This window comes from Hypomesus nipponensis, chromosome 15, assembly GCF_054491055.1.
Source record: "Hypomesus nipponensis isolate SF chromosome 15, ASM5449105v1, whole genome shotgun sequence".
NCBI lineage: Eukaryota > Metazoa > Chordata > Actinopteri > Osmeriformes > Osmeridae > Hypomesus > Hypomesus nipponensis.
Window position 1 is genome coordinate 10,008,646 of NC_140375.1, and position 23,878 is coordinate 10,032,523.

Consider the following 23,878-nt stretch of genomic DNA (forward strand, 5'->3'; position numbering starts at 1 on the left):
GATGCTGACCTGTGTGCAGGAGATAGATCCATCACAAACGTGCCCGGGCTCTGTTTATTTAATGCAGTGACAAATGAACGGGCACCAGCTGATGCACTGGGCTCGGGGGGAGGGAAGAGGGACAGCTCAAAATGGCCTACATTGGCGCTCGCGGCTGTGTTGTGATGAGGGGTGACATCAGCGAACACATGCATGTTAGGTATATGGACAGCACAGTGACTGAGCCAATAAGCCTCATGAGCTGCATAGACAGTCTGGAGTGCTCGTTCCATCTTCTGGAGAGAGAATGCAATTGCAGGCTGAAAGCAGTTTGTTCATGTCTCGTCACATTCCATGCTTCTGATGTATTACAATTACAAACCTCACAAACCTTGCCACCATCACATTTACAGTAAAACATGCCCAGAAATAATAGGGAGATGATAACAGTCATAAGAGAGAAAAAATTGCTAAACATAATGAGGGACAATTCTTGAGGTCAGATTACTCAACAACTGTGTCTTGTTTAAACACCAATCACCTTTCCCATCCCCTTTGCTGACAAGGACCTGGTTTGCAGAACACTTTTCTGATTTGGATTATTTATATCAAAGCCCTTCAGTATTACTTGAATGTAAAAGACGGCATTTCCACAGCTTGGAACATGGAAACGAAATTCAAGAAATGAAGTGATCCTTTTAGCGTTGCCCTTCACATCCAGCTCTGGGTTAGGCCCCAGCAGGTCCAGTAACTGACTAGTCATGTCAGAAGCAAGGACACCCCTAAAGCCATATTGACTACAGTACAGTATGCCCAAGTCTTCGGCCGAGCGGGACATCTTGGACTTAAGGAAATATCTATCGGATTACCTCCAGGGAAGCGTTTGCAAATCTCCTGCTAAGATGTTTGTCCTCTTTTAAGTCTGAATGAGCCTCCTGAGCTGGCTCCTTAGAGCTTCACCTCCGGCCGGTGCGGTGCCCCCCGTCCAGATCAAGTGTTTAGTTCGACAAATACGGCTTAAGCAGGGGGATCGTCTACCTGTGATTGACAGGTTAGCCAAGGAGACACAATCCTCCCAGAGGTGATTATGTGCCTAAAGAAAGGCAAGGAGAAGCTCACATTGCAGCAGAGTTTGTCATAATGCACGCGTAAGTCGCACACGGCCCATAATGCCAATTAGAACAAATAGAAGTAAGACAAAGACAGAGAGGATAAGCTTTGCAACAACCACGTCTACTTGTTAGGGTGCGTGGTAACTCACAAGATCTTTGAACCTACTCACGCAACAACAGCTTATGTTCTGGAAGAATTGCGTTACTGACTAAAGGGATAGTGAGGTCAGACTCGAACAAATCTTTTTCAGGTCATCGCTAAAATACATTTTCAACGTAGCAAATAAACTGTGGGTCGTACCTCTGGCAACATCTCCAGAAATAGGTGGTTAATATGAATATACTGCTCCAATATTTATTCTAAAAATCCCTAACCCCTGGACAGCCACCTCTCCCTTGTCCTTTATTCCATTGGTGTGCAACACACACAGCTAAACTATAATGACATACAACTACATAGGAACTGCTGCCTATACAGTTTGAAACCACAATGTTGTTACTAACATAACTTGTGAAATTAAAACCTGAATGCACATTGGTCTAGAAGTCGCTTGCACCACACAGTGGAACATTCTCCAGACCATTAGATGAACCACAAAGTTGTTATAACAGTCAAGTCGCAATTAATAAAAATGTGTGTCCTTGAACCAGATGTGACAAGAATGAGTGGGTGGCTTTTCCAAGAACTGAGTATGTGAGTAACTCTGCCAAGCTACCTCACAATGAGTGCTCTAAGTCCAGGTAGGAAGGCAAACTTGCGGATTTAGGTCGTCAGCTCAGGCTTCAAAGAGTCTTATCAGGTGATTTGCAGCTCATCCCTTTGTGGCTCAGGCTGAGAAGTCCTGCAATGACCCCCTGATCACCCCTCACGTAAAATCAGGTTGTGTGTTTAACTTTGCCTGGCCAGGCCATCTCAAGGGACAGCATGCAGAGGTGCTAATAGTTACTTGTATCTGTCAAAAACAGACGGATCTAACATTTCATGAGTTACCAGGCAACCTTATCTTTGCCTTGGGTCTAAAACAAGCAGATAAGATGCTATCCATGTGTGTATGTGTTATACTTGCCACCTACACGTGGTATGTGTTGAAAGATGGAGCGTAGTTGCAGATAAGAGTCCCTGCTTCATGCCTCGGGAAGGAGTGGTACAGATGACACTTTGAAGAGCATTCACATGGTGCTCACATGGACCAGAGCGGCACCTTGTGCAGTGGCGATCAAGTGATCAGACGTCTTATCTCCACTACCAGGCGTCGTGAGGAATGTGCTGAATGCGAACAGGCTAGAAGCCCAGTGCACGTGTGCTAGTGTCCATGTGAATGATTGAGTATGCATGTCTGTCACGCATTACCAGTGTAAGTACACGTATTACTAGTGCAAGTAATAAGTGGACAGGTGGGTTCGTTCAGATCTCAATATGTGCTGATGGTCTGTCCTAAACCCGAGTGACCTCTTGAGAACATGATAAACAGCCCCCGGTGTCTGATCCTCCAGCTGAAGTTCATGGCATCATTTAACCATGGGCTTCTTGAGCAAAAGCAAAATAAAATGGGTGATTACAATTAACCAAGCCCTAGAAGGGTGGGCAGTTGGCATATCAATAATGTGAATCCTGCCCCCGCATTCTGCCCTTGCCACGATACACTCGTGTCTGATGTGAAAAAGATGACACCTCCCCTTCCTCTACCTATTCCCTACAGGCCCCACTCCTCCCAAAATATTGCCTCTAATTTGCACAATTACAGCTAATGGGTGGGATAGCATCTCAAGCTTCCTTCTAACTTTAGGAAAACATCCGGTTGCCAGCAATAGCATCACGCTTACAGACTAGCAGCAACAACCATAAGATTTACATGACCATGGCACTAAAAACCCTTATCTTACTTCAAAGCTCAGGTTAACAACAGCTTTATGTAAAACTGTAAAAAGGAATGGCTGTATGGCAAAAAATATGTCTTGTTAACAAATATAAATGTTTGTGTGAGACACTGAGGATCTTCTTTGGAGTGCATGCACATCTAAGGGTGTACATCTTTGTGTGTGTGTCTGTGAGGATACAGTAGCAAGGCTCTAATCTTTGATTGCCGAGATAGCGCTCCTACGCAGCCAGATGTCCATATCACAACCACTCATCTCACACGAACCAGACAATGACTGCAAATCTCTGATGGCACAAACAACTTCCTGATATCATTATGGATTTGGGAAATTAAGACAGCATGCCTGTTGCAGTAAGTGGGCGGACAAGTAGGTGGACTGGTGCTCATGATGTATACTGCATGTTGTGTTTTTGTACGTTTTTGTGTGTGAGTTGACCAGATGAGATTGGGGGCGGACAGACCAATTTCATGGGGGTTCCCGGAGGTGCCAGCCTCTGAGCCGCCTCTTCAAGTGCACTGATAGCTGTCTGCCTGGGGGAGGAGACGACACAGCGGATAACCAAAGGAGTCACACAGGACACATACGGAACATACAAATCTAAACAAAGGCAAAAATGTGTTTGCTGAAACGTGTGTCTGTATGGTCCAAAATCTCCAAGTGAAACACAGCTCCTATGGTGCACATTTAAAGGAATCCAATTTCCAGCCAGCAAAAAATGTATCACTATTTTACAATGGGTACACAAATGTGTGTTGCACCTAAATCAAACTGACAGAATGAATTGGGACAGTGAAGCATGACCATACATTTCTTATTACTGAAGGGCTAGTCCTTAATGAATGTGTTTTTGTAACGCGTAAAGCAACAGCCACACCTTACCATGCTTACTTTCCCATTTACGGCGGGGGCCAAGTGGTTGTCAAAAGAACCTGGGATGGGGTTAGATGAAAGGCACCTGACGAGCAGGTCGACAGAGCACACATTAACCATGTATCCATCACAAACACAAGCCGCAGAGCCCAGCTTGACACACGGGGCCGGAGGGACGGTGGGTGGGCAGATCTCTGGAGAGGGAGAGAAAGCTCTCCATGAGCTGCGTGTACAGAGGCTGCAGCCTGAACAACCTGCCTCTCCCCTCCCATGTTTGCTCTGCAGATTATTCTCTGCCCCAGTCCATGTTTGTTTCACCACTATTTGTGTGAGAATGTATGCCAAATGGGTGTAAGAGTGCAGCTCTCCTTTGTTGGAGTGACAGTCTGTGTATTCTGAGGGAATCCCTGTCCTTTCTCTCTATGCATGCTTCAGGGGTTGAGACCCATAATAGAATTGGAAAGTTAGACATAAAAAACATGTCATTTCAGTTAAAGCACTACGGCAAATAACACCCTTGTGTGCCATGTCTGTAACCGCTGGTATGTGATACCGGGGTATGAATAATAAAAAAACAAACTATAATAAATTTAGTAAAATTAAAACACCTTTGAGGACCAATACAAAATGTGGTTCCTTGTTTGGTTTTGTCAAAGTTAGACCAACCAGCAGTACTGACACACCAAGGAGGAAGTGCCTTTATGACTCACTCCTAGCGTGACAAACTATCATTAGGAATTCTCTTTTGTCACTTAAGCAAACAGGAACGAGGACCAGATGATAGAAATCAAAGCCGAGCAAACACCACTTAGAGTGTGAAGGAGACACAGCGCTACCGATGTCACCACTGGCACTTATCAAAATAAACTCTCATGGCTGCTTGTCACTCGGGTGGCACCCTGAGCAAACCTGGCTAATCTGGGCTACATCCCTTAGAACAGCAAAGTTTTCCTGATGGGAAAACTTTACAGCTTCGATAGTTACTCGTGAGGGGCAACATTAGACTTAGCCAGAGCTGCGTTTGCCCATGAATCAGCACACTTTGAGGAGGAGTATGTGTTCCCATGGTGATGTTTTTTCCTTCCCCCGGAAGAGTTGTTTCTGGACCTCCTCGAGACTCCAGTGCCCCCCTATGTCCATGTTAGCTGTGTACGCTTAGAGACTCCGCTCTGGCCATCTTATTAGCCTGTTTCAACAGTCTCCAACCACTTCAACACTAGCAAAATTCATCCCCATTCAGATTCAGAGGGTGCAGGGCAAATAAGTTAGTAAAACACAACATTTAATAAAAAGAAGAATGGTTCAGTCCATGTTTGCCTCTCAAATCTCTGTGAAAGCATAAGCGGCTCTTCAATTTGAGCAGCTTTGTTGAAGTGAAGTTAGAAAAGAAACAGCTGTCTCTTCATTGTCGTGGAGGAAGAAAGCCCTGTTCAAACGATCACATTGTGAGACATCGTGGGTCTAGAGAGACTGGAGAGTATCACAGTACGAGGACGGAGGTGGAGAATGTGAGGCAAGAGCGCCCTACACTGTCTGTGAAGGGGAGGGACAACGTCGGGTGTGGTATCAAACTGCCGAACTAGGTTAATGAGACGCAGCGAAGCGCACCGTGGTGCTAAGGATGTGTCTGTGACACCGTAGCCTTGTAGAAGGACAATAATTAGGCTGACTCCTAATCAGCGCATGCATAGGCCCATATACACTTGCACACACTTGCACAAAAACACGCAGCCACGACCCTCTGGTCTGAGCTGCTAATTGGACAAATAACTGTTAGGAGCACAGCAGGGCTTTGTGGGGCTTTGGCAGCCCAAAATCTAGGTCACGACTGAAAGCCAATGGGACAAGAAAACAATGACCCTAAAACTGTCCAGTAAACACGGATAGTGTAATTGTATTGTACTTTATTCAAGTCAAAACAAGTGAAAACAGTAGGCGCACATGACCCCAAAGCAGTTAGATATATTGCAATTTTGAGCCATCCGTTTGTTTGAGAGAAATGTTTTAAATAATCATTTATGATACTGAGGCACTGGAAGGCAGTTTCACATTGGGTGTTTCACAGCAAAAAGACCTGGTAGGGTTGAGGCGTGCGCAGTCCAAGTGACAACAGGTTCCCAGTTTGTGTGCAGAGTGAAGATAGAGACCCTTCTAAAAGCACTGCTGGGAAGCATCGCCAGTCCCCACTGTTCTGAGTGTGTTTTATACTCCTGCACAATATATATGCCGTGCAAGACTCCCTTAAACCCGTCTTTGTGTTGCTGTCAATAATCATGTTTACCTTGTCATTAGCCCCAGGCTTTAACTGCTGCTCTGTGCTAGTCCACTGCCACGGCTCACACTAGCAGCTGATGAATGACTCCACTGCCGCTCAGGGATCAGTGCCACAGCAGTTACAGACATGTTTTCTGTTCTTGTGGACACTTCTCCTCTGCCCTCTTTTTTTTCTTTTTTTCAAAGTTTAACTGCACTAAAGCAAACATTGACATAAAGAAGCAGAGAGAAAACAGAAAGTGTGTGGAATGGGGGATGGAGGGCTAGATATGCTACAGGCCCAAGTCTGCACTGCCCATTTTGGCCATTGCCCCTTGCCCCCACCACCTCACTTCTAAGACTAAAGAACACCATCATCTGCACTACCCCTCACACTTTGGATGTCATGGGGTGGGGGAGGTTACAGTTTCATGACAGTTTCTCTGCTTAGAATGCATTCTGACACTTTGGCGCATATAAAAAGCATAACAGTTTAATCTGATGCGTACTGAGGACAAATTGAGCGGATGGAGAGCCAATAAATGTCTAAAGGACAGAGAGCTTTATTCGCACGCATTTACATCACAAGATGGATGAGCAGGCAGAGAAACTGACAGGCCAGATGTGATTGTGTGTGACGAGGAGAAAGAAGGTGTGAGAACACAAGGGTCTCTATCATGCTCCCAAATGAAGCCTAGGCCTAAGCTCTCTATATCCAGCAAATGGCAAAACTCATAGCCCATAGTCCTTTTCTCCTCACCCTATAAAATAACATTCAGTTCTTTAGTAGCAACTAAGCAGGCCAACAAAGACAGGGATACAAATCCAGAAGGAGAGACTTAACTGGGGATTGGGTATGCAATACACATTGACACAGAGTTGTTAAGCAAGCAATAAAAATCAGCGGAAAACAAAAAATATATATAATAAAAGAGTGCAATATAACATTTGTATTTATTGTCAGAAAACATCGTCGTAAAATGGAACTGCAACTACAGGGAGAGACTGACCTCTGCTGGCCAACATCTAAAGCAACTTCACAAACTTGATATCAAAAAAACAAACCAAACTGAGGTGTGTTGCCAATTTAATATATATATATATATATATATATATATATATTTTTTTTTATCTTCATATTATTGTTTAATCTAACTGGAATCAACATTCTGTACTTGACAAATGAAATTGTTTGAGAATGTAAAACAATTTCACTTGACAGGGATATATTCAAATCACAAATCCGTTTGCAAGTGTTTTCATACACAATCAAAATTCTCGACAGTTGCCACTATAGTACGTAAAACAGGCATACACCAACACACGCGATTGTGGGCCTTGCGTTCAAGGTGTCACACAAAGTCCAAGGGCCCCGTTTCTCTGGTCACATTAACAACACAACGGCTGCAGAGAATGCAAATACGAAGCTGGGCACGGAACTGAGGCCAACAATGGATCTGACGAGCACCTTGATGTGACACCTGCCGCAGAGCACAAGTCTTTGTGCAGCCCCTGAGTGCAGGACAAGACAAGGAATGGAGGGAAGTGGAAGGACAAAGGCAAATCCTTTTGCTGCTTTTGTCAAGAGCGGGTGGCAATGTTTGCTTTGGAGGTGTTCTCCCGGTTGCAACAGCGGCTGTACATGGTAGGGACGCCCAGGGTTATTGTCTGCTGACACAAAACGGGGGAGGGAGGGAGGGAGGGCACCGATGCGTGAGTAGAAATCTCTGTTGGGCAGTTGCCATGGGGTGAGGTTTTCTTAAGAATGACACCAGCACTGTCAATACACACACCTACCAAGCATCCAACTGCGGCCGTTCTAAGGTTCCCTTGTGTGGCATCGGAAACAAGCTCATCAGCCTCTTCTTACAGGGCTTGTAAACTGTGGAACTCACTGCCCACAGAGATGAGGAACATTTAAGCGTTTAAAATGTTCACCTCTAAGCTTAAGGCATGGCTGAAAACAAACCAAAACTGTACCCATTTGTAAATGTCTGAGCGTGAATGAGTGAGTTTTAAATCAGTACAATAGCATTGTGTACTTTTCAGATTAGTTTTTTGAATGAGTGTTTTCTGAATATGTAAATAGCACTGTGTGTTTTTCTTATTTTGTATTTTTAAAATTGTATTTTTTTATTTTTTATTATGTGTTATTGTAGAAAGGCCCATCCAGGGGCGGGAGTTGAAAATGCGCACTTGCTGTAAACTCTATGTGCATCACATCAGCTGCGAACTTTGCTCTGTAGCTATGTTGAACTGCATTGTCCCTGCATTGTCAAATACATTTACTAAATAAAAAGGGTTTCACAGAGACATTTTTGCATCACTTTTCATGCATGCCATCAACTGTCCTTAGCCTACAAATCACCTACATCTACAGGCACGTTATATCTGAGGATTTACAAGATGTATCACAGGATGCGGGTGGAGAATACGAGAATCACAACAGGAGGAGACTGCACAGATTCCTCTCTACGTCTGATTTCTGTAAATGGCTCATGTTCTATACAGGTAGATTTCCCCACATTACCCAATACTCTCCCTTCTAGACACTGATATTATCCACAAGCCAATGGTAGGATGAGACGTGTGTTTTATCATCTTTGAGTCAACACATTCAAAAATAATAAGAGAGTTCCACACAGCGACAAAGAACCTGACAGGCCTGTCCATCCACATCTACTGTGAGCTTGTGTAGCGCCCGAAAGCCTAGGACAACTCATCTGAGTGCTTATTTGCTGACACGCCTACATGCAGCTAATACTGTAAGTAAAATCACATCACATATTTCAATTCTCACACATTAAGTCGAGTGTTATGGCATAGACATTTGTTAAATAATTATACTGTATAGTATCGTATGACTTAGAATCCCTCTTTGAAGTTTGGGCCAGCGAGTGATGCCAATATTCATTATCAAAAGAGAAAGCTGCTTACTATACAATGGGAGACACAACCCCAGCAGAATCAACCTGTTCAAACAGTCATGGGTGAACGGTCTTCTTCATGACGAGGCGTGTCCACCCACTTTGAGGCTGTGATGAGTCAGGGCCGACTCTCCATATATACTATGGTGTAGGTCTGTGTGTGTGAGCGTCAATGTTTAATTTTCTCATCATCAGGTCTTAACTACGGTCTGTCTGTCAGCGCTCAGGGCTCGTTCTAAGAGGCTGGAACAAAAGAGTTTCCCCCTAATCATCACTCTGCCCAGTTTCCCCCCTGAGCTATGAAATGTGTGCTTGAGAGAGATTCACAGAACAAGGGCTTTGTGGGAGTGTGAGAAGAATGTAGGAGATGTGAGTTCTTATACTGTTCTAACCCTAACACATACAGTACACCACCTCTTATGAGAGGGTTTGCACTGTTTGTGTGCAGGCTCCACTGTGTGTCAGTAATCTCTAACTTCTAAACTAAAAATGTTGACCATAATGAGTCAAGTCTAAATAGCTCTTATTTTATAAAGGCCAACTTAGCCTAGACCCATGAGTGAGTGGAAAATTGCTATAATTTTGTTTTCTATCCTCATGACTATTTTGCAAAGTAACATTATTTAGCTGTGGTTATCATTGAGTATTATTGTACATTAAAATATAACTTATAAAACCCCACAGACTCCATCGTATTTCTCAACTTCATTTCCCCTTTAAACAAACACCTGTGGGCACTTCACATGTGGACATTATTCACTGACCTCTTGAAGCTGTGGAGTGTTTTGACACACTGCAATTTGGCACTTCCAATATTTACACATCCAAGACCACCAACAGTGCCTTCCCTCATCCCACTTCCAGGTCGCCTTACATATTAGCTAAGTTTTAAATTATTGCTGAGATTTAATGATGAGCATGATTATGACATCCATAACTGATTCCACAAAAATGGTGACACATGACTGATTTAATAATATAATAATAATAATATATTCATTTAGCAGAAGCTTTCATCCAAAGCCAATTTGAACCTAAGACCTTTAAGTGCCTATTGACAGCTCGGCATTACCTACATGGGTGCTTCACATTAGGTATAGATTAGATAATCCAGTAAGTCCAAACCCCATATACCACGAAGGACATATGTATTTATTGCAGAACAGACACTAATTAGGTTTGGCTCAAGAAAGGTATATTCATTGCAACAATCTCCTCAGCATTTTCAACCAATGATACATTAAGATCCCAGCCCCAGTTGTGATGAGTTTAACATTTTAAACATTTAGGAATAAGTAAGGAAAGAGGATATAAAGTGTGCACAGGGTGGAAGGGAGTTAAACAGTGCATGAACTGCAAGTGATGTTATGGTGGGTGCCAGAGCACTGAAACACAGCTCCTGCTTAACTGTCCACAGCAGTTAGGTATCAGCAAATCAACTGAAACGTTTCACTGTCCCAAGAGCCTGGTATGTAATGGTCTGATTTACAGACATGCTCAGTCCTGGGATCTCCTGGAACCGAGAACATACATTCTCCTGTGATACCTGCCGGGACTCTTGCCATATTCACACAGAGCCAGACCATCTGGCTCCCAATCATTTACCACCTCAGAGCAGGGAGGGGAAGCCATCAAAGTAACATGCTTGATCCCCCCCCCTCTCCGTCCTCCCTCTAACAGCAGTCAGTTGAGGCTTAGTCTGGGATTGCTGCTGATTTCTGTGGATCCTAGAAACGGACACTCCATTCTGATGTTAAAGTGGGCCCTGCCCAATTTACCTGGTACTAGGATGAAACCAGAGTAGCTATGAAGGACATAAATGTCCAGACTGCTCACTTAAGAAAACTCTGATCTATTTAAAGAAAAGCAAACGCCTTAAAACCTTAAATTACATGGGATATTAAGACTTCTCACAGAATTGGGAAGGATGCAAGTAATATAGTGCAGGTGATGTTATGTACTGTATATACTTAACATATCTAAAATTCAAAACCTTTCAAGAAAGATTTACCGCTTGAGTGAATTGAGCTAAATCAAATAACTTTCACAACTAGGAGCAGTTTATTTGCATTGAAAGACTACTGCGTAAATGTTTTTATTGCAAGGTTAACGTTCTTTCTGGCATAGCTAACTTTGTAGTTTTTTTTCACATGCTATTAGAAAAACTATAACCACACCAGATCTAGCTAGAACGGAAACAGAACAACAGGCACGCCGCACACACTTGTTTGGGCTTGCGAGTAGGCTAAAGAGTAGTAGGCTAACGTTACGTTTTGAGTGGATGGCGAGCGTGAGACGCCAAAATGGATGCCAATAAGATTCTGAATGGAAAGTTTGCTTTAAAAAAGTTGCCAAATGGTTCCATTGACAAGACCAAAGTGATCTGTGTGTTTTGTCGTTCATTCAAAAAAGGGACATTTAGAATAGATAAAAATGTGCGATTAATTGCGAATAATCGCAAGTTAACTATGACAATGCGATTAATCGCAATTAAATATTTTAATCGTTTGACAGCACTAGTTTATTCATATTTTTCCATTTGACTATAAATATATTATTCATTCAGTCATTCCCCAAATTCTAACTCGAGGTGACCATATTTATATAGGTGTTACATTAACAATTTTAATGAAATCTAATTGTGTGTCATGTGTTTCCCAAAATTGTAACATCTTAGCAATTTGAATAAATAGACATAATAGAATATAGAATTAGAACAATAGTAGAACCTACTAAGTGAGGGTACATAAAATCCTACATAGAATCTCTTAGTAAAACAAACAAAGTCTTGCAGTTAAGCTGTTTATTGGATCACAGTCTTGTCTGAGTGCCCCTAACATACAGTGGGAGGTGGTAGAAGTGGCAACCTGCCAGTGCTTACTGCTATCCTGCTGAGACCCAGTCTTGGTTAAAACACCCAAAGTCCTATCCAGGCTTTAGCTCCCCTCTCCCGTGACAAATGGTCAACATAATCGCCATATCGTATTAGCCAGCTAAGAGCACAAACACTAAATGATGAGCCCAAATAGAGGATGTCTATAGCAAGATCAGTCTACTTATGAAATCACATAGGCAGATTAGGTGTCTAATTCCATTTAACCTCCGAAAGAAATCTGGTTTTATTGGCCATGGAGCTCCAAATCTATGACTCAAGCCAAGATCTAGCAGCTGTCTAAGCAGACAGAATGAAAAAGGCCCTCTACAATTTACAGATAATCACATAATGCCATCCTGATTAGGCAACACATGCTTAAATTAAGAAACTGTTCTAATAGAGAAAAGATGTAATAATTGCATTATTTTTCATTGTTTTTTTTCTTCCGTTCAAATAAACAATGAGTAACATACATGAAAATGTACTTGTACCGTTGCTTCGGATACTTGCTACAAGCAAACTTCTATTGTAATTCCCTTAAGTATTTTATCCAATCCTTTGGTACTTTGTACTGTTAAAAATGTAACCCTAAGAGATTATTCCATATCTGCTACACTACAACTACTAAATCAACATAAAACAGCTATCTATAGCAACAGCAGGTACCTCCATGATTGCATGTTCACCCTTTAACCCTGGTTGGTGCAGGAGTGTAAAGGTCTCTAAAGGGAAGCCAGACTGAGTCTCTAAACCCCAACACAGACATCTGACATGGTTACAAGCAAACCAAATGTTTATGAATGCTTATGCATGGTACAATCATCATCATCATGCACTGACTAACTGCAGTGGGTGAATACAAGTTACAATACAAATTGTCACTGATTTGTTTGTGAATTCACATTTATGATTGTATAATGTATTGTATAAGGTTATAACAGCAAATATTACATAGTTATTTTACTCTAATCTAATAACAAGCCTTATGATGGGCAAAGCAAAATGATTTCACCTTAGTGAATAATCAAGTGTATTAAGTCATGAAGTAATATAATGGTACCATTACATACAAAACTTAAATACCTAATCATCACATACAGTCCCAAAGTTTGTCACCCCATATAAAGGCATTCAGATGGACATATTCTATTGTACAACACAAGAAAGCATTCAGATGAAAATGATCAAATTTAATATCCACTAGTGCATGAGGGAGACCTTTTATATTCAACATTATCCTGAATTGGAATTTGCAGGCTGCAAATCTCTCCTCTCTGCTGTAACAAAGCCCATTAAAAACACACATGGCGTCTGCCCGCTTGTCATTATCTGGACATGAGTCATTTACGCCACAACAGCTATCCCCTAACGCTGCCCTTTTGGATGTAAGGGTGTGGCTGGGGTATGAGGGAGGTAGGTTTAAGGAGGCTTGAAAACGTGTATCAACTGAAGATGATAACAATGGATCAGAGAAACCGAAGAAACACAGCCAAAAGATGTACGTTGGCAATTGGCAGTGGTTTCTAATACATGGAGAACCTACATCACTGTTGCATAGCTCTGGCCAATGATTGAAGTCAATTAATTGGATTTCAGACATAATGGGAAACTCTTGAGTTAGTTATCCTACCCAATGAAACTACAAGGATGTGAGTGCAGTACGGTGTCACATTACAGTTATACCTGGCTACCATCCATTATTTTAAAGTAAAACAAAATATATCATGTAAAATCATGCAAAATCAATTGTTGCGCCTATACATAATCTACAAGATTCTTTATGCAAACGTTGCATTTACAAGCTAAATTTATAAAATGATATAATGCTAAAATATAGTAATGAATTATACCTTAATTCAAAACTGATTGAATAGTTTCGTCCTCACATTCATGAACATAAAAAAGACAAAACTATAGTTTTCCTTGGTTAGTATGCACACTACTGAACACTGCTTAATTAAGTATTCCTGATGTCTTTGACTCACCAGCATAACCCAATTCTTACTAAAATAACTTGCAATGAGAATTGCATTACATAGTTGCAGTAGTGTAATAAATGAAGATTAATTCACACCAAGACAGCAAATAGACCATATATTTCATTCAAAACAATGAGATCTTTAGTTATGCATTTTCAACTTTCCACTGTTTAAGGACAATCAATCCTCTCAACCTACATTAGTCACTTACATTCTATGCAAAAGATTATCTTGATGAACTGATTAAATGGTCGACTCAGGTTAAGCTTTTTGAGAAAACTGAAGAAAAAACGTGTAACCATTCAAAACTACTAAAGACTGAGGTGCCGTTGCTATTTAAGACACAATTCCCCTTACGTCAAGGTTTAAAAAAAAAAAATTTACATATTGTTTTTGAAGACTACTTCTTCCAGCAAGTAGTAGTCAAGATGAACAAGCAGCTTAGGACTTAGAAATCAATAGACTTACATTGTGTAAATTGGACCCAATCACTTCTGTCAGACAGATTAATAAATATTAACCTTTAACGTACCCTTTTATTGATTAATTTCCCAAAGTGTCTCGCCACTACCTACGCTTGGCCCCCGGCCACAGCCACAGCATAAGGACACTGCAGGACGGGGGAGGGGGGGGGGGTTATGTGTTATAACCATCAACTGAAAACCAAAAGAATATCTATTGTATAAAAAAATATTGAACATTTGCTTTGTTGTATAAAATACATCTTAACGTTTGGGTACATATGTCTATGCCACATAACTTTAATATTGGCTAAATATTTGTCTCTTAAAGAAATAAAATAATAACACGTTTTTGCTGTTGCGTTTCATTATATTCTCTCCATTTCTGTGTGTGAAATATTACAATTGCCAGAGGAACATTTCCACATATGTTGAAAATGAATCTATTAGTCTTTCCTATTTATCTTTATAATATATCTTGACTTATTATGATTCATTATGGCATAATGAATGTATCATAATGCAATATTGCATTACTTCCATTCAAAACATTTACAAAACGCTAGTTTGATGAATAAAAAACCTTTTTAATTGTGTACACATATTAATCAAACTGATATGTTTATAACAACTTTAACAAACAAGTTCAATCGTGTAAAGTTAAAGACCACAATAAATTGTATTATCGATTACTAAATGTAATCTTGTAAAATGCTGCCTATAGTGCCTCTGCTGGGAGCTTGTGGATCGACAGCTAAACCTCCACTCACCTTCACTGGGGACACCGAGTTAGATACAAATCTGGGAAATGGTATAGTATACCAGTCAGACAAAGTCACCCAAAGATTTGGGTTTTTGAGTGCTTGTAGAAGGATGCTTGTAATAGGATGGGTTTGCACAGGAAATTTCTTGCGGTGAGACACATTGTCTCTGGTTTATTAAGATTTTTGGGAAACTGAATCCCAAAACTGCCACACTACTAACTTTAGGCCAGGGGTGGGGAACGTCCGCCCCGCGGGCCGTAATCATTTGGTCCGGCCCGCCATGGCATTGCAGGAACCATATTATTAGGTGCATCATTGGTTGGCAGCAGCACAATTTTAATATGTGGAAAAGGACAGTGGAGGCGCACAGCGCTGCGTACCAAAAAAATTATCTCGGGCGCGGTGCGTGCTCGCATTAAGTGTGAAATTCCTTTCTAGCAAATCAAACCCAGAATACGTTGTTGGTTTAGGCTAAGCCTCGGATGTTTACAACGTATGGCTCCGCGCCTGATTAACACTCAGATCGATAAGCAGTCTAAAAAATGGTAGCAGTATAAAAAATAATACAATCCCTTTCCGTAATCATGAAATGTTCAATGCACCCCTAGTCAAAACAGGCTGCATCCGTGGCAGCTAACATCACAAACCTCACCAAAGAGAAGCAATTCCAGCCATCACATTAGGCGTGATTTAATTAAATGTTTGACCAAATATAACAGGCACATTTTTACGTTGATAATTCTGTAAGACCCCCGAATGATTTTATAAATATCCAAATGGCCCTTGGCAGAAAAAAGGTTTCCCACCCCTGCTTTAGGCCTTTATCTAGCCATCCTTCATCAATAAAATGGACTAAATGCAGAACTGTACATCCAGCTACAGTGTCTCTCTAAGAGGTGGCAGCTTACCTGGTCCAGTGCAGAATCCCGTGGGTGATGGATTTCAAATGCCATAACACTTGCAGGTGAGGAGGGGTCTTGAGACGCACAGCCTGTGCAGTGCAGGAGCCTGGTAACTGAGCATTCAGCAGGGTCCCAGATGGCGTTGTATGCTTTATAAGGAAGAGAACATTTGATATGCAAGTCAGGGAATGCAGTGGGGAAGACAACACTGAATAAGTAAACCTACGTTTACCCATACACATAGTAATCACAAGATAGTGAAGAAAAAAAGAAAAAAAAGCTTTTCTCCCATATTGAGCCCCTCACCAAATAAACGAGGAAAAACACCTTGACCTATGAACTGCCTTCACAACTAGACAGTGACAACATGTATCATTTATCTGGTAAATGCATTCAATGTGAATTCAGAATGACAAGGGTTTGCAGTGCACAATTTAACAAGGGGATCAAAGGAGAAAGTAATAGGTCATTCCTCCTTTTACTCACACTAAACTTGGGCGTCTTTGACTTGGAGATAGGCCAGAGTGCCTTTGAAATTGACACACATGGTAGTCCGTTCACCCTCAAATTCGATGTGCACACCTTCCTGTATACAACGTGACTGCTGACTGTTGCATCTCCCTGCGATAACACAATGTCACTTAAGCTCACCTGTTGAGTTTTCACAATAGGGCTGGAGAGATTTCCTTAAGCTCTGCAAGGCTTGGAGGTTCTGAACCATAAGCAGGGCAGCAGAGTCGCACGGTTGTGTGGGGCTGGGTGGTGTGCACCGACACCGAACTTTGGAATTGACGTCGCAGGATATGTGGTCCCCAAAAATGGGCAAACGTTCAGGCTCACATTTGGCACTGCGCAGCACACCTGAAGAGCAACGTGAATCAAAACAAATTAACACCAAACTGAACCCTTTTTTAAACATGGAAAAGTCATGGAAAAGTGTCTTCCATTGTAAAGTAATATGGAAACATCTTTATTCCCATCATCTAAATGAATAAATGTAAATGTAAATTATCTAAGATTTAGCAACGGTAATCTGAAAAACCATGTTGCAATAAAAGGTGCCGTACAAGGATAAGGTGCTATACTCAGTAGGTTGAGGTCAGTCCTTTAGTTATTACCCTCTGCCACTGGCAGTAGTTCCAGGCCACACTTCGTACAGTAGAGTCCTGTAGTACAAGGTGTCTGGTCAGAAGCTCTCTGAAGTGGCAAAAACAGGACATTAATCACCATTCTGTCAATTTGAACTAGTAAAATCTACAACAATGCAATCAACTTTTAGGGTTAAGTGGAAGTTTGGCCAATGCACACAAAACAAACTCACCTTTCTTCTTTCAGATGCCATATTAGCTCTTTTCCGCTTCCGCTTACATGACCTCTGTATATTTATACCTTACCAAAGAGTTGACAAGAGAAGACAAAATTACTTCTGAAATTAGTTGATTAAAGAGTATATTTCAAGTTTGAGTGTCTTTCAGAACAAACTATTAGCATACTCTCTAATATGTCAAATCAGGACTCTGAGAATAGGTGTACACTACCTTCCTGCTCCGGTGTGACAATGTCAAACTGCACTTTGTTAATGGTCTCAGAAGTGCCCAAATCCTTCTGTTCTTTCTTTCCTGTACGTCTCCACGTAGGTCTGAGAGCTAGCTGGTACTGTCTACAGAATACTCCAGTCTTGCAGCTACTGTCCTGACCCATACCACCTAGCAATGGAGATATCAGGTTGTTTGCTGATGACACAGTCTTCTCTCCTCCTGCCTCCTCAGTCTGCAGACAGGTCACATTAGCAGACCGCTCCTTGGTTGTTCCGACATCGGTCACCTTATTTGTGGTCTGAGCTGGAGCAAGCCGAGAGGGAGAGGTGAGCAGCCCTATTCTGACCCTGGCTTTTCCACGCTGGCGGCACCTGGCCTGGGCCTGAGTCTTTGTTAGAGGATGTTTCCCAGATTGAAACTGTCCATCCTCACAAGATTTGGCACCATTTTCTACTGATTTAAGCAAAGGAATAAAGTAAGTTCTCCAATACTTAAATATTCATACTACAATATGTAGAATAGCTAACTAGCTAAGGCAAACAACAAAATACAAATGATTGCAACTTGAGTCACTTAAGCACGCAATTGTTTTGCTACTATATTTGAAGGGACAAAAGCAGGGGCTAATAAGATAAGAGGACACTCACAGCTAGTGGACATTCTAGAAACAGTGCATTACTTTTCACTACTATGCATTTAGGACACATTGATTTGCCTCATACTAATCCATGCTCATTGTTACTGATATTAAAAGACCACATTAAGCCATGCAGGGTCGAGCAGGGTCATGCTATAATTGAAAAGTCCATTTGGCTTCTCTGCACAATTACCAACAGTGAGCTTTCTGACCTAATGAGAAAAATCCTGTCAAGCTAATGTTGGTTAATTTCCCTGTCCCCCATCATGGTTCAGCATGGTTGGGTAACTGGGGACTCCCTATACATGATAGGACCCCCAAAAATATAATCACACATTCTATGCTAAGCTGCTTTCCTCGCTTCAGGAGCTGAAATTGACATGTGTCTTTTTAATTAATGGAGTAGACCGAGAACAGAATATAGACTCCAATAATGAGAGGTAAAACACAAAAGCAATGAACATTTCTTATTCCAATGTTTACTGGTGCAAAACTCAATAGTGCATTTTTACACAACTTTTTTTTTAAATAAAGTAGGCACTTGTATATTACAGTAGAAAAAGATTCTGACCTCCATTATTAGCATGAAAAGTACAGATGCCACTGGGGTCAGGGTCAATTCCATTTTCATTCCATCAGTTCAGAATATATTTTCCCCACAATGCTTGAAATTGAAGCAATTTTTTTTACACTATATAGCCGAAATCCCTTCTGAGTTCGTGGAACAAAAACGAATGACACCTAGTCCAGTAGACATCATTCACATCCCCCTCTGCAGTGCGATACACATGAAAGGGGATACCCTTCACATCACGGGAGTTTCTTCACACCATGAGAATTTTTGAGCTTCAATAAAGTCAGCTCTCCTTCCCATATAATCAGCTTTACACACACCACTACACACTAACTCGGGTTAGTTTTACATACAATTGCAATGATATCCTAGATAAAATTGCATAATTATAGTATTTAGTTTCAAACTGCACTTAAAAGAAAGCTCCTGGTTAAACCTAAATTAATGGTGCTAGTTGTGTCTGTACAATGGCAAGGTTAAACTTGCATCCGGGCACGAAAAATGAAAAATGAATTTTTATTTATATAGCACTATATAGTTAACATTTTAAAAAGGATATGTAGTAGTGGTGAAAAATGTCAGATATATTTTTGTCGAGTGAACCCATGCATGGCCAAAGTAGTCCCGATTCTCACAGAGCTCATTAAATCTCAGTAACGAACGACGCATCGTCGCATTTTGAGGAAAGCTATAGACCCATTTGTTTCTTGCATTTCAATGATTTGGAGAAAATAAAATAAATTAGATCACTGTTGCAATTTGAGCAACATTCATTATTTACACCCTTTACAGCCCATGACGACAACCAAACAAGGCAAGTGCAGCCACACTGTCAGACTACATAACAGACACTTCTGACACCAACCTTTGCGTAGAGATATTCTACGGCCTAATCGTCAATGATTATAACCTGGGGGTTAATACTTGCCTTGGGGGCAACAATGATATAATCAGTTAGTTTACCTGAGGATAAGGTGGAGGGATCTTTTTGTCTGGACCTGGACAGTCTGCGTGTCCTGCTGTTTCCCTGCCTGTTCTGCCCCTGATTCTTCTGCTCTTGTCCCTGAACTTTCACTGACCCTTGAATTTGTTCCTGTACTTGCAGTTTAGCTTGATCGTCACTTCTTGCTCTACATCTGTCCTGCCACATAGCAGGTTCCAACCGTGTACTGTCTGAGGGACACCTGCCACTCTGAGTATCACATTCAATGAGGGTTTTCAAGTTTTGTCCTTGTCCTAGTGCTAACATGTTTTCAGACTCCTGGTCTGTCCGATGGTTGTCCACAACCATGCCTTCCAGACCTGCCCCACAACCTGTCTTGGGAGGAGACATGGGCCCTCTCTCTTTCTGAGGGCTACTTTCATCCTCATTATCCTCAAAAAGCTCTGGAGTGAAAAAGATAGTCTCATCTTCCTCCTCTTCCTCCCCCTCTTGCAGGAAGGGGTCATCATCCACAGCAGTCCGTCTTGGTTCACAGCTCAGAGGAACTTGCAGAGGGGAGAGGTCCAACCCTTGACAAGATTGCACGGCCTCTGCGCTATTAGTCTCTTTGCAAACACCTTGTCCCTGGGAAAGTTGTTGCCTTTCTTCGATCTGACAGGTAACATCCTGCTGGTTCTCCTTGTTTTCTGTTAAGGTTGATTTTGCAAAGTGATTAGTACACCTGCCAGAGTCTCTTGCCAGAAAGATTGGTTTCTTGAAGCGGTTTCTAGTTGGGGTGGACGTGAAGAGGTCATACAAGGGTCGACTTGGTGTTTTGGCATAACTGCTCTGAGGGGTGAAGGGCATCGCTGGACTCAGCTCTGCTGCTCTGCCATCTGGACCAAAACAATTGAATGAGACATTACAATAATGCCAAAATTATATTTTGCAGTTTCCCATTTGATAGTTTCCCATCAAATCTTGCATGCACAGATTATATTTTGAGTGCATACGGATGTCACTTCCTAGTTTGTGTCATTGGTATTTATTTATTTTTAAAGAATACCTCAGTTTAGCTTTTACTACTAGGCAAGTTAATTAAAAGGTCCAATATCAATTTTCATTCACTATTCAAAGTAGACATAGCGAGACGACAAAATCACGCTCAATAAAACACAAACAATGGTCAAGGGGATATAATTAAAAGCAACAGTCCGACATCTGTTCATCGGCTCGCTCGAGCACCACTCAAGCGAGCTGAGCGCCCTGTTATAATGAGACAGCCCGCTTGGCTCGCACTGCGCCCCCATCGGCCCCCACCTCCACATCCCCTCACCCCTGCACGCACATTTCCCCCAACACAGCTCCATCCACTGCCCACTCCCATCCACCCCACAAAAACTCAATTGAGCAAACAGCTTAGCCTTGTCACCAGGTACAGACTGACAGCTAAGAGGAGTGGGGTCGGACTCAATGGGCCAGTTTGATGACACCTGATCGTGGTGATATTCAGCAGATAGCCTACTATCAATGCTGGAGAATCAGATGGTGAAAAGCAGGGCACCCAGAGGAGGAGCCCCTGCAGGGCGGAGACAGCAGGTCTCCTCTGGGACAAGCCACACAGCTTTGCAATGCTTTTTGGGACAGATCTCTGATGAATAAATGAAATGCCACAGATTGGCCTTTTGCCGCTCCCTGGGGCCTTGTCCATTTACTAGGCCAAGACTGTCGAAATATCATCCCTAAATTAATCAAATAAAATGAAGGAACACATGTTGGGATGGACTGAGAGGCCTGCTCTACTACCTTCAAAAAAACATATATCGTTTTTTTTAATAAAAATAGTAAAAACGTAATATGGAGAGCTTTGAATTGTAACTTGTTTAAATGTTCTTCTTTAAGTGTCCCAAAGATGGGCCTCACCTGCGTTATCACTACACCCGGGGACAACCGGGGGCTCGGAAACTCCTGAGAGAACCCTGGAGCTGTTGGTCTGATGGCACACTTTAGGCCCCTCTGGGCATGCCTGAAGTACTGGGGCTCCGGGGAGAGAGCCCACCATGCTGTCAGATTGCGGCTGTTCCAGAGTCATTAAAGATGGGCTAGCATGTGATGAGACTGGGCCATTCAGGCTTGGGCTTCCGGCGTGGCCCTCCACTGCCTCCTGCTGGCACTGGGAGAAGTTGGTGAGAGACTGCATGGCCCCGTTAAAGGTGTCGTGGTGCTTCACCAGCTGACGCACCCACTTGGACAGACCTGCAATACGTAGAAAAGCTTTGTCATTGCAACTGTCGAGTAAGTGCTTTTTGTACCTCAAATATAACGCACTTTGTACAATTACACTATCTTATACAAAGGGACACAGACCCTTCAATCCCTTTTTGTGATGGACTAGCATCGCCATCTAGTGACAAAAATAGACACAAAACTTGATTAGGTCTCATCCAGTGTCTTTTACATGCGTAAATACCTGTAATGTACTTGTTAGGGTTGTTCCGGAAACGGTCATCCACCAAAATCAGGGCGCCCCAGTCATTCTTGTGCCGGATACACCTGTGAAGGAACAATGGCTAAAGTATAGGAGCTTCCCATCTAAAATGTAAGTCCAGACAACATGGCACCACGCAAGGAGGGGTCAGGTGGCTGAGTGGTTAGGGAATCGGGCTAGTAATCTGAAGGTTGCCAGTTTGATTCCCGGCCAAGCCAAATGATGTTGTGTCCTTGGCACAACATCCAAGGCACTTCCAGTCCAAGGCACTTCACCCTACTTGCCCCAGGGGGAATGTCCCTGTACTTACTGTAAGTCGCTCTGGATAAGAGCCTCTGCCAAATGACTAAATGTAAATGTAAGGTACATGCCAGCTTATTATGGTGAAGATAGTGTGTTTCTCTCAGAGTCAGCAGTAGGCTCACCTCCCCAGAGCCTGGTTCAGGGCTCGGTAAGCCTGGATCTCATACCAGCGACTGCCAGGTAGAAGCCCCCTGGCTTTGCAGTGCTGATCATTATACTTCATTTTCAGCTCCACCTGGATCAATAATGGAACAGAAAAATGAAAAGTTCTGACAGTTGACAATTGCAACGAGGAAGAAAAAAAGAAAAAAACAGAACAGCATTTTTAGACGCACCGTTTACACTCCATGAACGGTTAACAATAGTTCTCGTCTCAAGGACGTGGTAGTTATGTTGCCAACTTGAAATCAACCACATCACTTAAAGTACCTGACATTATAAAATATCAAATTTAGCCCAGATGGGGTTGGGAGTGCTCACGCATGACTATCGAGAAAGAACTAATTGGATTAAATCAGGGGCTCTGAGGTGAGAAGGTGCGGAGGCTTCCGGAGGCGTCCGGGGGCGTGCGGAGGCGTGCGGAGGGGAGCAAAGCCAAACTCCAGTCAAAAACACCTAAGGCCTGAAGTGGTTTGTCATTGCTTGCCCTCGATGACAAACCTGTTCCAAAAAGGCAGCAGGTTAGTGTGGGGGAGGGTTAAAGCACAGGGAGCGAGGGTGGTCTAGTCAACACGAGCCATAGCACCACACACACTCACACACACACACACACACAAAGATGGCATGAAGGCAACCAACCATTTGCTTCCATCGCTGCTGATTTTAGCGCTAACCTTTTGGAATTGACAAGTGAAAAGTTCAGCTGGCGTCTGATGGCCTGCCATGCAGGACAGGTTGGTGAGTTGGCCTGTAACTTCTTCTGACAGGTACCATGTGTTTGCCCAGAGCGCCCTAACCCATGGGGAGGGCCAGGTACAGACTGTCCCCTTCCGCTTTCTGTCGTATGAGAGTCGTTCAGTGTCACGTATTGCCACAACAGTACACACACACACACACACACACACACACAGTCGTCATGTCTGAACACATACAAATCCCCAGGACCTGCTGAGCTTCACAAGACCGTTTCAAATCTTTCTTTGAAAGAACATGAGTTGATTATTTTTGCCAAAATGGCAACAAAAAAAAAAACTGTCAAAAATTGACAAGAGGCATTGACATTTAGTTTGGAGGCCAAATAAACATATATTCCTTTCAGGAGAACTGTGGGGCTGGGTGGAGGGTTACCGTCCCTGCCTATGAGACACCAGAGGGGTTAAAGTATCTGCTGATGAGACGGAAAGGCCAGTAGCCCCGAGCCAGCGTTGTCATCTGAATCCCATCAGAGTCTGTTTCAGCATCCCACCCTTTGCG

General features: G+C 42.5%; 1 protein-coding gene across 12 annotated transcripts in view; it reads right to left on the reverse strand.

Annotated features, from left to right (window-relative positions):
- brip1 (BRCA1 interacting helicase 1) overlaps window positions 1-23,878 on the reverse strand; it is a 61,609-nt gene that overhangs the window by 17,777 nt on the left and 19,954 nt on the right. For 6 of the 12 annotated variants that reach the window (XM_084673660.1, XM_084673659.1, XM_084673662.1 and 3 more), the window contains exons 17-25: window positions 22,588-22,700; window positions 22,145-22,227; window positions 21,598-21,930; window positions 19,716-20,570; window positions 17,542-17,994; window positions 17,325-17,392; window positions 17,122-17,200; window positions 16,655-16,864; window positions 16,010-16,152 (exon numbers count right to left, since the gene is read on the reverse strand). In XM_084673660.1, the coding sequence (XP_084529786.1) occupies window positions 16,010-16,152; window positions 16,655-16,864; window positions 17,122-17,200; window positions 17,325-17,392; window positions 17,542-17,994; window positions 19,716-20,570; window positions 21,598-21,930; window positions 22,145-22,227; window positions 22,588-22,700 (2,337 nt within the window). Of the gene's footprint in view, window positions 1-3,889; window positions 3,928-7,346; window positions 7,764-7,892; window positions 7,990-16,009; window positions 16,153-16,654; window positions 16,865-17,070; window positions 17,201-17,324; window positions 17,393-17,541; window positions 17,995-19,715; window positions 20,571-21,597; window positions 21,931-22,144; window positions 22,228-22,587; window positions 22,701-23,878 lie in introns of those variants that run through there. The other 6 variants (XM_084673668.1, XM_084673667.1, XM_084673663.1 and 3 more) reach the window with 6 other exon arrangements.